This window comes from Carcharhinus amblyrhynchos, chromosome 4, assembly GCF_965287045.1.
Source record: "Carcharhinus amblyrhynchos chromosome 4, sCarAmb.v2.hapA, whole genome shotgun sequence".
NCBI classification, from domain to species: Eukaryota; Metazoa; Chordata; class Chondrichthyes; order Carcharhiniformes; family Carcharhinidae; genus Carcharhinus; species Carcharhinus amblyrhynchos.
This window is the reverse complement of record NC_137327.1, coordinates 59423849-59438228: the sequence shown is the minus strand read 5'-3', so window position 1 is coordinate 59438228 and position 14380 is coordinate 59423849. Positions and strand designations below refer to the sequence as shown.

At 45.6% G+C, this 14380-nt stretch overlaps 1 protein-coding gene across 1 annotated transcript in view; it reads right to left on the bottom strand.

The window, feature by feature from the left end:
* vac14 (vac14 homolog (S. cerevisiae)) overlaps positions 1–14380 on the bottom strand; it is a 347166-nt gene that overhangs the window by 317415 nt on the left and 15371 nt on the right. The window contains exons 3-4 of the mRNA XM_080187225.1: positions 3413–3563; positions 667–834 (exon numbers count right to left, since the gene is read on the bottom strand). Coding sequence (XP_080043351.1) covers positions 667–834; positions 3413–3563 — 319 coding nt within the window. The remainder of the gene's footprint in view (positions 1–666; positions 835–3412; positions 3564–14380) is intronic.

The following is a 14380-nucleotide window of genomic DNA, read 5'->3' as shown; positions in this document are numbered from 1 at the left end:
AATTGAATCCTTTGTGAAGTGTGATCTAGCCAGTCTCCACCACTCATCTCTCACTCAGTTCACAAACAAAGGAAACAAAAGACACTGTTGTTCATTGCGATGGAGAGGTTGGACAGAAGAAAAGCAGGCTGAAATGTGTGTTTTGTTGTGTTATGATCACTTTCTCCTCCACCTGATGGTGATCAGTATAAACTAGTCAGGTGCAAAGTGCAGACACATTCAGCTTACAAAAAGGCTCAAAACAAACCAATCCAATTTTCCACTGTAACAAACACTTACCCCCACAACATTAATCCAGTCTTGATTCCTGCCACCACACTCCCTGTACATAGGTTTATAAGGTACCAAGACTATGAATGGTTTTGTCATGTTTTCAGTATTTATAAAATATCGATGATGTAGAGATGCTAGTGTTGGACTGGGGTAGGCAAGATGAGAGGTCACACAACACCAGGTTATAGTCCTGCGCTTTTGGAGTGCTGCTACTCCGTCAGCTGAATGAACCCATCTTTCCCCTTTCAGGTGACTTCACTTGACAAAGGAGCAGTGCTCCAAAAATCTGTGATTTCAAGTAAACCCATTGGACTGTAACCTGGTGTCATGTGACCTCTCAAAATAACTACATCTAAGTGTTGGCTGTTCTGGCTCACCAATAACTTCAATTACCTTGCTGAGACCGTTGAACAGTACATTGAAGTGAGGAAGGACTGAGCCCCTAGCCACCTTCACAATGTTGTAGAGGGCCTCGCAGGCATAGTAACGCAATCGACTATCAGCATCGTTGAAACAGGTCAAAACTGGCTCAATGAGTTCCTTCAGATACAAACCAGAATCCTGCAGGGTAAATGTATACACAGTAAATGAACACTAACAGAAGAAATCGTGTACATTTTAACCATGCGTATTTTAACTGTAAATTTCTAACTTCATCTCCTGAAGGCATCAATATGCAATTGGAGATATACAGTACGTTCCCAGGTCTCTATTCAAACTGGTTGTTCTTCACGTTAGTGCAGTTAATGAGTGCAAACTATCCATAAGCATTTGCAAACTCATTGAACTTTTCCCCCATTACCCAGTCACCTAGTTCAGGGTAACTAAGACCAACAGTGGCTTCTACCCAAATTCAACCTTGTCTGAGATAAGAAAACATACAGTAGGTTCCAGGAATTGAGACCAGAAATACTACAGCTCCCAGTGTCACACCCTCCCCTCTCCCTACAGCTCCCAGTGTCACACCCTCCCCTCTCCCTACACCTCCCAGTGTCACACCCTCCATGCCTGCATCTCCCAGCACCTCCCAAAGTCACACCTTCCTTGCTTGCATCTCCCAATGTTAAACCCTCCCTCCCCACACCTCTCAGTATCACACCTTCCTCCCCAAACCGCCAAGTGTCACATCCTCTCCTACACCTCTCAGACTCACTCCCAACTATCCAAGTGTCACTGCCCCCCTCCATTTCTACATTTCTCAAGTTTACACTAGCACACAGGTATCCAGTTTTACTGAAGAGGCCTTTGCTTGTACAAGCTGAAGTAATTGGATTTAATCAAGTAGGGACTGTAACATGAAAGATTGATAAGTTAATTCAGATAGGTTATCAGAAGAACAGTACGCTGGTACAGGAATGGTGGCCTCATTCGGGAAGAAACAGAGAAAGGCCATGGATTCCAACAGTGCAGGAAGGGGGATTATTTGAATCAGTCATTGTTGATGGTCAATAGACTGGTCTTGAAGGGGTGAAGTCCAATTGCAACATTTTTGATGTGTGACATCTCTGGCCACAACCAGACATGCTACCTTTGAAAACTGTGATTTAGACTTGTGCTAGACGAAGGAACTTTACGCCAACCAATGTCCCACAAGGAACTCAGCTTTAGGACAGTTATGATAGCTAGCTGTTGTATCTTTAGTCTTTGCGGTAGTTTTGATTGCTCAGTTACTAAACATTCCCACAAGTGAATACAGCAGTCCCTAGCATCCAGAGGCTGCCCTTTATTGCTCAGCATCTAGCTGAACGTTAGAAAGGTCCAGGGAGTCAACAGAGAACTGCACTTCGTGTTTTGCCATGCAACTCTCCTCAACCTCAGTGGGCAGATTACAAAAATACTATAAGCTTGTTCAACGTAAGTGGATAAGTGAACAGCATTGTGCAAAACTTTAAACTCCATTATTCCTCTCAATTCCTGTAGAGCCATAACAGATAAATGAAGATAAGGTACACATCTGTCATGATATAACTGAAATGGCAAAACAGTCTTGGGAGCTAAGTGGTTAACTCTTGTTTCTATTCAGAATAACTAGATTCCTGAACACTGTTTCAGTCTCCTTTAACCAGCATTTAATTTTTCAGGCAATTTTACTCAGAGGCATTCTGCACATTTGAGGGAAGAAGAATCCATTCGCAAAAAAAGCTGCATTTGCTTGTATTCAAATTAAAGAGTTGGCCATGCTTTGACAAATGCACAGTTGTAACTGGAAACAAAATTGGGCATTAAAATAATGAACGCATTAAAAATACTTTACCAAGTTATATGTTAAATGACCTTTGCTGGAATAAAAATGCACATTTCTGTGCTCTATGGAGACAGCTCACAGAAACCATCATCAGCCATTTTGCCTATAATGTAACTGGTATAACTTAATTCAGATCAATAATTTAATAGAAACAAAATATGTTTATTATCACACATTGAAGTTCACAAAGTCTAATTCCTGTAAGCAAATACAGCTTGAGCTCAGTTTAATTGCTGTTTGTAAAGGAATTTGAATACTGAAATACACTTAAAACATTCCAGTTTCATGTGACAAAGCATAGCCTGAAAGGACTCTTTCTTCAAAAATATTTTAACCATATTAAGTAAAGATGTGGATTTATAAAACGTTTTAAAACCTCAGGAGATCCCAAAGAGCTTACAGCTAACGAAGTACTTGCAGAAGTGTAGACACTGTTGTAATGCAGTGAAACATTGCCACCGTTTGGCACACAACAGGTTCTCACAAACAAAGTGAAATAAAAACCAGATATTTGTTTTAGGTATTGACTGAGGATCCATGTTGCCTAGAACATCAAGGAAAATCCTCCTACTCTTTCAGATAATGCCCTTCAATCTTCAACGGTCATCTGGAGCGTCAGTGGAGCCTCGGTTTAACTTCTCATCCAAAAGATAAACGTGAAATGCAACCAACATATCTCTCGTTATGCTGGTTAGTGTGAATCAGAAGTCACACTCTACAGGCCATGGGACAGAAAAGCAAATGGGGGTGTTTATATGGGGGAAGGATAAATACCATCAGTGAAAGAATTTGTTAAATATTATCAAACTGAAGAGGATTAACGAAGCCCAAAGTAATCAGTTTCTAGCTTATTTTGAGCAATGAACGCATCACCTGGTGAACAGTGTTACTCACTTTGCCAAGAGCAATGGAGCAGGCTGCAAGACCGATGAGACCACCTTTCCGACTGTGAGGATGCTGTGACAGTGCAAACTCCTGGGATAGGATTTGGATCACATGTTTGATTTGCCCAATGTTATTCTGTGCGACAAACTCTCGCACCAACCTGAGAAGAGGACAGAAATCTAGATGAGTTAATTGTTAGGAACTGTTGCCTTTTTCCCCTCTACTACCCATGCCCTTCCTTTTGTGGTATTCATTAATGGGGTCTGGGTGTTGCTGGGCTGGGCCAGCAGTTGTCAACTATTCCTAAAGGACACCGTTGTGGATTTGGAGTCACGTACAGGCCAGACTGGTGAGGAAGACAGATTTCCTTCCCTAAAGAGCATTAATGAACCAGATGGGTTTTTATGACAATTAACAATGATTTCATAGCCATCATTACACGTTTAATTCCAGATCTTTTATTGAATTTATATTTTACAATCTACCATGGTGGGATTCGGTCCACAGAACATTTCCAAGTCTCTAGGTTACTGGCCCAGCAACAATCCCACTGTGCTACTGCCTCCCCCTCAAGCTGCTGGCTTTGCACTAGGGTACAGATTTAAATCTCATCTCCAGATGTCCTCCAGGGTATTTGCCAAGTGATCAAATTTCATGAGTCCACTCCAGAGGCTTTCACACAGAATCTGGCGTAGGGTTAATAATCCCCCTCCTCAGCCCAACTTTGCTGACGCTGTCTGATTTCACACCCAAGAGAATTTTGCTGGTCCCCATGGTCCTCTTCCCAGTAAGAGTAAAAATATCAAATCAGGAGGAATGCTGAGTCTTGTTTACAAGAATAAACAAAGCTTTGTATCATTGATTACTCTGAAACCAGAGGAATTGTTAGGGACTTTAGACAGCTAATGAGTAAGCAGTCATTAAAATAAACAAGTCATAGAATCTCTACAGTGAAGAATGAGGCCATTCAGCCCATCAAGTCTGCACTGACGCTTACTCAGGTTTGCCCCATAACCCCATGTGTCTACCCCGCTAATCCCTGTAACCTATACTTCTTGGGGCAATTTAGCATGCCAATCAACCTAACCTGCACATCTTTGGACTGTGGGAGGAAACACACGCAGACATGGGGAGAAGATGCAAGCTCCACACAGACAGTCAGCAAAGGCCAGAATTGAAACCAGGTCCATGGGTTGTGAGGCAGCAGTGCTAACCACTGTGCCACCATGTCACCCATGCAGTCACTTTCTAAGGAAAGCACCAATGTATTTTCTCATCAATTCAAACAGCCTCAATTTAACTTAGACTTTTGAGCCTCTTAATGTCGTACTTGGGCTCCACTAGGGCACTGTTGTGAGTAGTCTTTTTGATGAGGCTTTCTGAAATAACTGTACAGGTGATGCCTCACCAAATGTTCCATTCAGGTCACTCAATAACAGATAAACAGACTTGTATGGAGCCCAGAACAATTCAGATTAATGATAGAGGATTTTAAAGTTACAAAAGAGTTCAATAGGGTAGATGCAGAGGAGATGCTTCCACTAGGCACCACAAATATAAGATAGTCACTAATAAATCTAACAGAACATTCAAGAGAAATCTATTTAGACAGCTAGTGGCTTGAATGTGGAACTCAATACCATAAGGGGTGGTTTTGAAGTGAATAGCTTAGGTTTAGGAATGAAAGGTTATGCTGGTACGGTTAGGTTCAAGGGACTAGGAGGAAACCTGCAGGGAACACAAAATCAGCACAGACCAGTTAGCCTGAAAGATCACACCAGCATAGAAACAGGCCCAGGTAATTCTGAGTCTAAACAATGACTACAAGTAGAGGCATAATAAATATTGCAGAAAAGTGTTACCCTGTTCTCACTCAATGTCCCAGGCGTGGAAGAAACATTGGGCTTAGAGAAGTAATTCTAGAAGACGGGAGAAGAGCAATGCAGAAGACGCCAGAGTCAGAGGAAAGGAGATTGATGGAGAAGGTAGGGATTGCAGTTCTGAAGAAGGTCCCAAAAGGGTGGAACAGGATTATGAAAATATTTAAACAAAGAATTTATTTTAAATTTTGTGGTACTGGGAGCCATTGTAGGAAAGTAAAGGGGTGATGTGGGAATCAGGACTTGTTGCAGATTTAAATATTCTTTAGTGGGTTGTGGGTGTCATTGGCAGGGCCAGCATTTGTTGTCCATCCCTAATTGCCTTTGAATTCAGTGGCGTGTTCAGCCATTTCAGAAGACAGCTAAGAAGCAACCATATTTTTTTTATTCCAAAAATATACTTTATTCATAAAAATCTCAAAGAAACTATTGCAAATCTACATGGCTTTGAATTGCAAACAATGCAGAATCAAAACATTTTTACAGATTTATACAAATTACAAGCATTACATTTCAATACTTAAAACTATATACATGCCTCAATAAATTACTGTGTGCCATTATTGCTCAGATTGGCACAGAGTTACGCAGGTCGAGGGTATTCTGCAGTTCCCAGGCCCTTGGTCTGCCTTTGTTAAAAGGTCTTATAGTGTGGCCTCTCCCCATTGTGCCTTTGCGGCAGCTGTCCCAAGCTTCAGCACGTCCCTCAGCACGTGGTCCTGGACCTTGGAATGTGCCAGTCTGCAACACTCGGTCAGGAGAGTTCTTTCAGCTGAAAGATCAGCAAGTTTCGGGCGGACCAAAGTGCATCCTTCACCGAGTTGATGACCTTCCAGCAGCAGTTGATATTTGTCTCGGTGTGCGTCCCCGGAAACAGTCCATAGAGCACAGAGTCCTGCGTCACCGAGCTGCTCAGGATGAACCTCGACAAATACCACTGCATCTCAGTCCAGACCTTCTTTGCAAAGGCACACTCCACAAGGAGGTGTGCGACCGTCTCATCAGCCCCCGCAGCCGCTTCAAGGGCAGTGTGCGGTGCTGTTGAGACCTCGAGCATGCATAAAGGATCCCTTCTCACCACCAGCCAAGCCAGATCTTGGTGCTTGTCAGTTCTGGTGATGAGGCGTTCTGCCAGATGACACTGACAGTCTGCTCAGGGAACCATCCGACAGGATCCGCCATCTCCTTTTCTCTCAGGGCCCCAAGGACTTTACGCGCTGACCACTGCTTAATTACCATGTGGTCAAAGGTATGTTTGAAGCAACCATATTGCTGAGAGTTTGGATTCGCGTGTAGGCCAAACTGGGTAAGGACATTAGTGAATGAGATGGGTTTTTACACAATCGATGATAGTTTCATGGTCATCATTACTGAGACTAGCTTTTATATTCGCAATTTATTAACTGAGTTTAAATTCCAGCAGCTGCCATGGTGGGGTTTAAATCCATGTCTCCAGACCATTAAAGTAAAAGCAAATTACTGTGGATGCTAGAATCTGAAACACAAACAGAAAATGCTGGAAAATCTTAGCAAGTCTGACAGCCTAGGGAATAGAACTAACGTTTCAAGTCTGGATGATTCTTCAGAGCTGAAGAGCACAGGAAATAGGATGAGATTTATGCTGCTGTTGAGGAGTGGAGCAGTAGGCGCTGGATAGCGGGATAGGTGGAGATGGGAGAAATTGTCAACGATGCCATAGACTAAAAGACAAAGAGAATGTAAATGGTGATCACGGCTAAGAAGGGTGCTGATAGTGGCCCATTAAGTGCACAACAGAGTGTGCAAATAAGCTGGGCAATGAGTGAGGAAGATGTAGGAAAATGTCAAAAGTTGAAGCAAGACTGCAATCATCCAAAAAAAGAAAATGCTTGAATAGTTTCGTGGAAAATAATTGCCTGTGCTCTGAGAAAGGTCTCATAATTTAAGACAGGTGACCAAAGATTCCTCAACAGTAATAATTAATTTTAGTAACCAAAACCACACACACACCACCCAGTGTCATTACAATTCTTCAAGTTAGACTGCAATCAGGCAAGGCAGAAGCTGCATTAAAATCTTCTGTACTAAAGGATCTTGCATGTACTGACACACTCAAAAGAACTTCTACTGCAGATTTCCAAAACAGTCATTTAATGAAGGAAATTCAAAGCAGAAAGTGTAGCAATACAAGCTAACAATTCTTTTCTCCATTGTCTAGCTCATAAGATCATTGACTACACTCACATTAAGATACTTTGATTATAATTGGGTCAAACAGTCTGTGAACACATGGCATTATGTTGAAGATGTGATGTGGGGATGCTGGCGTTGGACTGGGGTAAACACAGTAAGAAGTCTGACAACACCAGGTTTAAGTCCAACCGACTTATTTGATAGTAAACTCAAGCTTGAGGTTTCCCTCTTCGTCAGGTGAATGGAGAGTTCTGACCTCAGACAGTGCATATAACAGCACAGACAGTTTACAGATTACTGATTAGAATGTGAATCTTTACACCTAACCTACTATTCAAGTCTTAAAGTGGCCAACAATGTGAGTGGAAGGAGCACTGAGCACAGGCTAAAGAGATGTGTATTGTCTCCAGACAGTACAGTAAGTGAGGTTTTGCAAACCCAGGCAAGTCATGGGGGTTACAAAGAACAAAGAACATCCCAGCACAGGAAACAGGCCCTTCAGCCCAACAAGCCCACGCCGCCGCATCTTCCCATACCTACCCCGCCCAGTGTGTATGTGAGTGGAACCCCTAATGTAGCCAGATTCAGGGGAGAATAGTGTCAATTTGGTACACCAATCAGCCTAAGAGCACATCTTTGGGGTGTGGGAGGAAACCGGAGCGCCCGGAGGAAACCCACGCAACCACAGGAAGAATGCGCAAACTCCCACAGACACTGGCCCAAATCCATGTATCTGCACAGCTAGCAGTGATAGTCACTGAGCTGTTGCGGTGCCCATCTGCTGGTCCAGGATTAAGCACACACAACGACACGAAGTACTAGGTCACTCCCGGAACCTCCAAGAGCAGCCCAGGCACGACCCATCGTGTGCATGCCCCTCGTTTGACAACAAGGTGGACCGACCCTGTGGAATAAAAAGACAATACGTTAACATATAAAACTACATTTCCGGTGTCGTCCTGAGGCTCTGACCCTATTTAATACCCTCTACTATAACCCTCCGACCTTGCTTCGCTCATGTATCTGTCTAAGTAAACCTTAAGAACATAACATAAGAAATAGGAGCAGGAGTAGGCCATCTAGCTCTTCGAGCCTGCCCCGCCATTCAATAAGATCATGGCTGATCTGTCGTGGCTCAGTTCCACATTCCCGCCCTCTCCCCATAACCCTTAATCCCCTCGCTTATCAAAAAGCCATCAACCCACGTCTTAAAAATATTTAGCGAGGCAGCCTCCACCACTTCAAAGGGCAGAGAATTCCAGAGATTCACCACCCTTTGAGTGAAGAAGTTCCTCCTCAACTCCGTTCTAAACTGTCCCCCCTTTATCTTGAGTCTGTGCCCCCTAGTCCTACTGTCCTTTCTGAGCGGGAAGAGTCTCTCCACCTCTATCCTATCCATCCCATTCATCATCTTATATGTCTCGATGAGATCTCCCCTCATTCTTCTAAACTCTAACGAGTACAAGCCTAGTTTATTCAGCCTCTCCTCATAGCTCATCCCCCTCAACTCCGGTATCAGCCTAGTAAACCTCCTCTGCACTCCCTCCAAGGCCAAAACATCCTTGCGTAAGTGCGGCGATCAAAACTGCACACAGTACTCCAGCTGCGGCCTCACCAATGCCCTATACAGCTGCAGCAAGACCTCCCTACTTTTATATTCAATCCCCCTCGCTATGAAGGCCAGCATCCCATTAGCCTTCCTGACCACCTGCTGCACCTGCAGGCTGGGTTTTTGCGACTCATGCACAAGGACCCCGTGCCTGCCTCCACCACCCTACTCGGTAGTGCATTCCATACCCCCACGACCCTCTGCGTGAAAAACCTTCCTCTCATATCCAAATTATACTTCTCCCCCCTCACCCTTAGATCGTGACCTCTCGTAATTGTCCCCAACCTAGGGAAAAGCCTACCACTGTTTATCTATTCCCATCAGTGTTTTATATACCTCTATCATATCACCCCTTAATCTCTGTCTTTCTAAGGAGAACAGCCCCAGTTTCTCCAACCTTTCCTCGTAACTCAGTCCTTCCATGCCAGGCAACATCCTGGTAAACCTCCTCTGCACCCTCTCCAGGGTCTCCACGTCCTTCTGGTAGTAAGGCGACCAGAACTGGACGCAGTACTCCAAATGCAGTCTAACCAACGTTCTGTACAACTGAAGCATCAGATGGCAGCTCTTATACTCTATACCCCTTCCTATAAAGGCTAGCATTCCATGAGCTTTCTTCACAACCTTCTCTACCTGTGTTGACACCTTCAGAGAGTTGTGCACCTGCACTCCCAGGTCCCTCTGTATCTCTATACTCTTAATCCGTCTACCTTTTATCACATAACTCCTCCCTGCATTATGCCTTCCAAAATGCATCACCTCGCATTTGTCAGGATTAAATTCCATCTGCCATCTATCTGCCCAATATACCAACCTATCTATATCCTGCTATGTCACCTAACAGTCCTCCTCAGTATCTGCCAATCCTACCATCTTGGTGTCATCTGCAAATTTGCTGATCACACCACATACACCCTCTTCCAAGTCGTTTATATATACACTACAAAGAGGAGAGGTCCCAGTACTGAGCCCTGCGGCACACCACTGGTGACTGGCCTCCAGCCAGAAAAGGTCCCCTCGACAACTACTCTGTCTCCTATTTCCCAGCCAGTTTTCGACCCACCTACCTACCTGTCCTTGTATCCCATGTGCCTTAACCTTTTCTACCAGCCTACCGTGAGGGACTTTGTCAAACGCCTTACTGAAATCCATATAGATGACATCAATGGCTCGCCCATCGTCAACTGTTTTTGTCACCTCCTCGAAGAATTCCACCAGATGCGTAAGGCAAGACCTCCCCCAAACAAAGCCATGTTGCGTATCCCTAATCAGATCGCAACGCTCCAAATGCTCATACATCCTATCCCTAAGAATTTTTTCCAATAATTTTCCTACCACTGATGTCAAACTCACTGGTCTATAATTACCAGGGTTATCCCTACTACCTTTTTTAAACAGCGGTACCACATTAGCTACCCTCCAGTCTTCTGGGACCTCACCTGTGTCCAAAGAAGAGACACAGATTTGCGTCAGAGACCCAGCAATTTCATCTCTCACCTCCCTAAGCAGCCTGGGATAAATACCATCAGGCCCCGGAGCTTTATCCGTTTTTATGCTACCTAAAAACCTTAGCACTTCTTCCCTCGTAATGGATATTTCCTTCCACTGATCTACAGCTCCCTCTAAGACACTACACGACACCGATCCCCTCTCCTTCGTGAATACCGACGCAAAGTATTCATTCAGGATCTCCCCCATTCCTTCAGTCTCGATACATAGTTCCCCTCCCTTGTCCCTAAGAGGACCAATTTTCCCTCTAACCACTCTCTTGCTCCTAATATAAGAGTAAAATGCTTTTGGATTTTCCTTAATCCTATCGGCCAAGGCCATTTCATGCCCCCTTTTCGCCCTTCTAACTCCCTCCTGCTCTCTCTATATTCCTCCAGCACACTCTCAGTTCCCAGTTGTTTCGACCTAACATATGCCTCCCTCTTCTTCCTGCCCAAGTCTTCTATACCCCCTGTAATCCACGGCTCCCTAATCCTGCCTTTCCCATCCTTCCTCTTTACCAGCACGTGCTTTTCCTACAACATTTTCAGTTTGCCCTTAAAAACCTCCCACTTACCAACCGTGGACTTGCCAGCTAACAACCTCTCCCAATCAGTGTCCTTCAGCTCCCTCCTAATCCGACAATAGCTCGCCCTCCCCCAGTTCAGAACCCTCCCCTTCGGCCGGCACTCATCCCTTTCCATTTTTATCCTAAAGTAGACGGACTTGTGGTCACTGTTAGCCACATGTTCGCCTACCTCAACCTCAACCACCTGCCCCGGCTCATTTCCCAGCACTAAATCCAGTATAGCCTCCTCCCTAGTCGGGCTAGTTACATACTGCTCTAGGGACCCTTCCAACACACACTTTACAAACTCCTCTCCCTCCATACCCCCAGCTCTAGGCACCTTCCAATCCACTCCAGGAAGGTTAAAGTCACCCACTACAACCACCTTATTCTTTCTGCACCTATCTAAAATGTCTCTGCAAATACCTTCCTCCACTGACCTCGGGCTGTTGGGTGGCCTATAGTATACCCCTAGCATCGTAATCTCTCCCTTTTTATTCCTCAACTCCACCCACAGAAACTCAATCCCTAACTCCTCCATATTGTCCTCCCTCTGCACTGCTGTGATGTGCTCCTTTACGAACAATGCCACCCCACCACCTCTCTTCAACCCTCCTCTGTCACACCTAAAACGCTTATACCCAGGAACATTCAGCTGCCAATCCTGCCCTTCACATAACCACATCTCCGCTACTGCCACCACATCTAACTTCCTCACAAACATCAAAGCCCTAAACTTATCTGTCTTACCCGTCACACTCCTCGCATTGAAACAGACGCAGTCCAACCCACCAGTGCCTCTCAGAACCTCCTTCTCCCTGCTAATTTTCCTTTCACCCAAACCTACCCTATCACCCAACTCCCTCCTGACCCCAGTGTTTACTGAGCTATCAGTCACATCCCCACCCCCCCTCCCTATTAGTTTAAACCCTGGCTAAACACTCCAGCTAACCTCCCTGCTAGGACATTTGTCCCTCTCTCATTCAAATTTTCCCCATCCCTCCTATACAGTTGCCCTTCTCTCACAAATACCTCCTAGTGGTCTACAAAAGTGAAGCCCTCTACCTTGCACCAATCCCTCAACCATGCATTCAGCTGCATGATCTCGTTATTCCTAGCCCTACCAGTACTAGGCAGCAGCCCAGAGAATGCCACCCTGGAGGTCCTGCTCTTCAGTTTGGACCCCAACTCCCTAAATTGCCTACGTACATCTGCCCTATTCCGCCTTCCTACGTCCCTCTCCCCTGCGTGTATTATTACCTCTGCCTGGGTCCCCTCCCCTTTCAAAATTCCCTCTATCCTTTCCGTTATGTCCTGTACCCCTGCTCCAGGGAGGCAGACCACCATCCTGGAGTCGCGCCTCTGCCCACAGAACCTCCTGTCAATTCCTTTGACCTTCCCATCCCCTACCACTATTGCAATGCCAGCCCCCTTCTGTCCCTCAGTCATTCTGGCACACCCGACTATCCTTTTGTGCCCGTCGATGAACCTTGGGGAGCCACTGGGGAGGTCTGAGGACCAGGACTATTCTTCTTCTTCCTCTTGACAGTTGTCCACCCAGCCTGCTCCTTAGCCCCTGGGACCTCCTCTTGGTCATGGTTCCTAGCCATTAACTCTTCATTTTCCCTGACCAGAAACGCATCCGCTAAACGCCCCTCTAGTTGCCTGACCCGGGCCCTTAACCGCTGCAACTCTAAACACTTAACACAGATGTGGACCCTCAGGAGACGCGATGCCTCCAAGAACTCCCACATGTGGCACCTAACACATCTTATGTTCCTCCCCATAGCCCCTGGTTACAGATAGTGCGACATGAACCCAAGATCCCTGTTGAGACCGTCCTCATGTTTGCGGAACTTGGCTATCAGTCTCTGCTTAGCGACTCTGCACTGTCGTGTGTTGTGAAGGAGAATGCTTACCCGAAGGTCAGAGGCCGAATGCCCGTGACCACTGAAGTGTTCACCAACAGGAAGGGAACAGTCTTGCCTGGTGATTGTTGAGCGATATTCATTCATCTGTTGTCGTAGCGGCTACAGTGTCCCCAATGTACCATGCTTCGGGACATCTTTTCTTGCAACGTATTAGGTAGACAACGTTGGCTGAGTTGCAAGAGTATTTACCGTGTACCTGGTGGATGGTATTCTCACATGTGATGGTGTCATCCATGTCGATGATCCAATATGTCTTGCAGAGGTTGTTGTGGCAGGGTTGTGGGGTATTGTGGTAACTGTTCTCCGCGAACAAGTTTGTCGCGACATTACAGACTTCCTACGGAAACTCAGCACACGGAGCAGTTGAACCAGGAGCACTCCTCGTCACAATGGATGTCTTGGCGCTCTACACCAACATCCCCCATGACTATGGCATTGCTGCAACTGCCTCAGTACTCAATGCTGACAACTGCCAGTTTCCAGGTGCAATTTTACAACTCATCCGCTTTATCCTGGACCACAATGCCTTCACCTTCAACAACCAGTTTTTCATCCAGACACATGGAATAGCCATGGGGACCAAATTCGCACCTCAATCTGCCAACGTCTTCATGCACAGGCTCAAACAAGACTTCTTCATCGCACAGGACCTTCAACCGATGCTATACACTAGATACATCGATGACATTTTCTTCCTTTGGACTCATGGTGAACAATCACTGAAACAACTATATGACGATATCAACAAGCTCCACCCCACCATCAGACTCACCATGGACTATTCTCCAGAATCGGTTGTATTCTTGGACACACGCATCTCCATCAAGGACGGTCACCTCAGCACCTCACTGTACCGCAAGTCCACAGACAACCTCACAATGCTCCACTTCTCCAGCTTCCACCCTAAACACGTAAAAGAAGCCATCCCCTATGGACAAGCCCTCCGTATACACAGGATTTGCTCAGATGAGGATCGTGACAGACACCTCCAGACGCTGAAAGATGCCCTCATAAGAACAGGGTATGGCGCTAGACTCAGATCGACAGTTCCGATGCACCACACTGAAAAACCGCCCCGACCTCCTCAGAAGACAAACACGGGACACGGTGGACAGAGTACCCTTCGTCATACAGTACTTCCCCGGAGCGGAGAAGCTACGACATCTTCTCCGGAGTCTTCAACATATCATTGATGAAGACGAACATCTCGCCAGAGCCATCCCCACATCTTGCCTTCAGACAGCTGCACAACCTCAAACAGACCATTGTTTGCATCAAACTACCCAGCCTTCAGGAGAACAGTGACCACAATACCACACAACCCTGCCA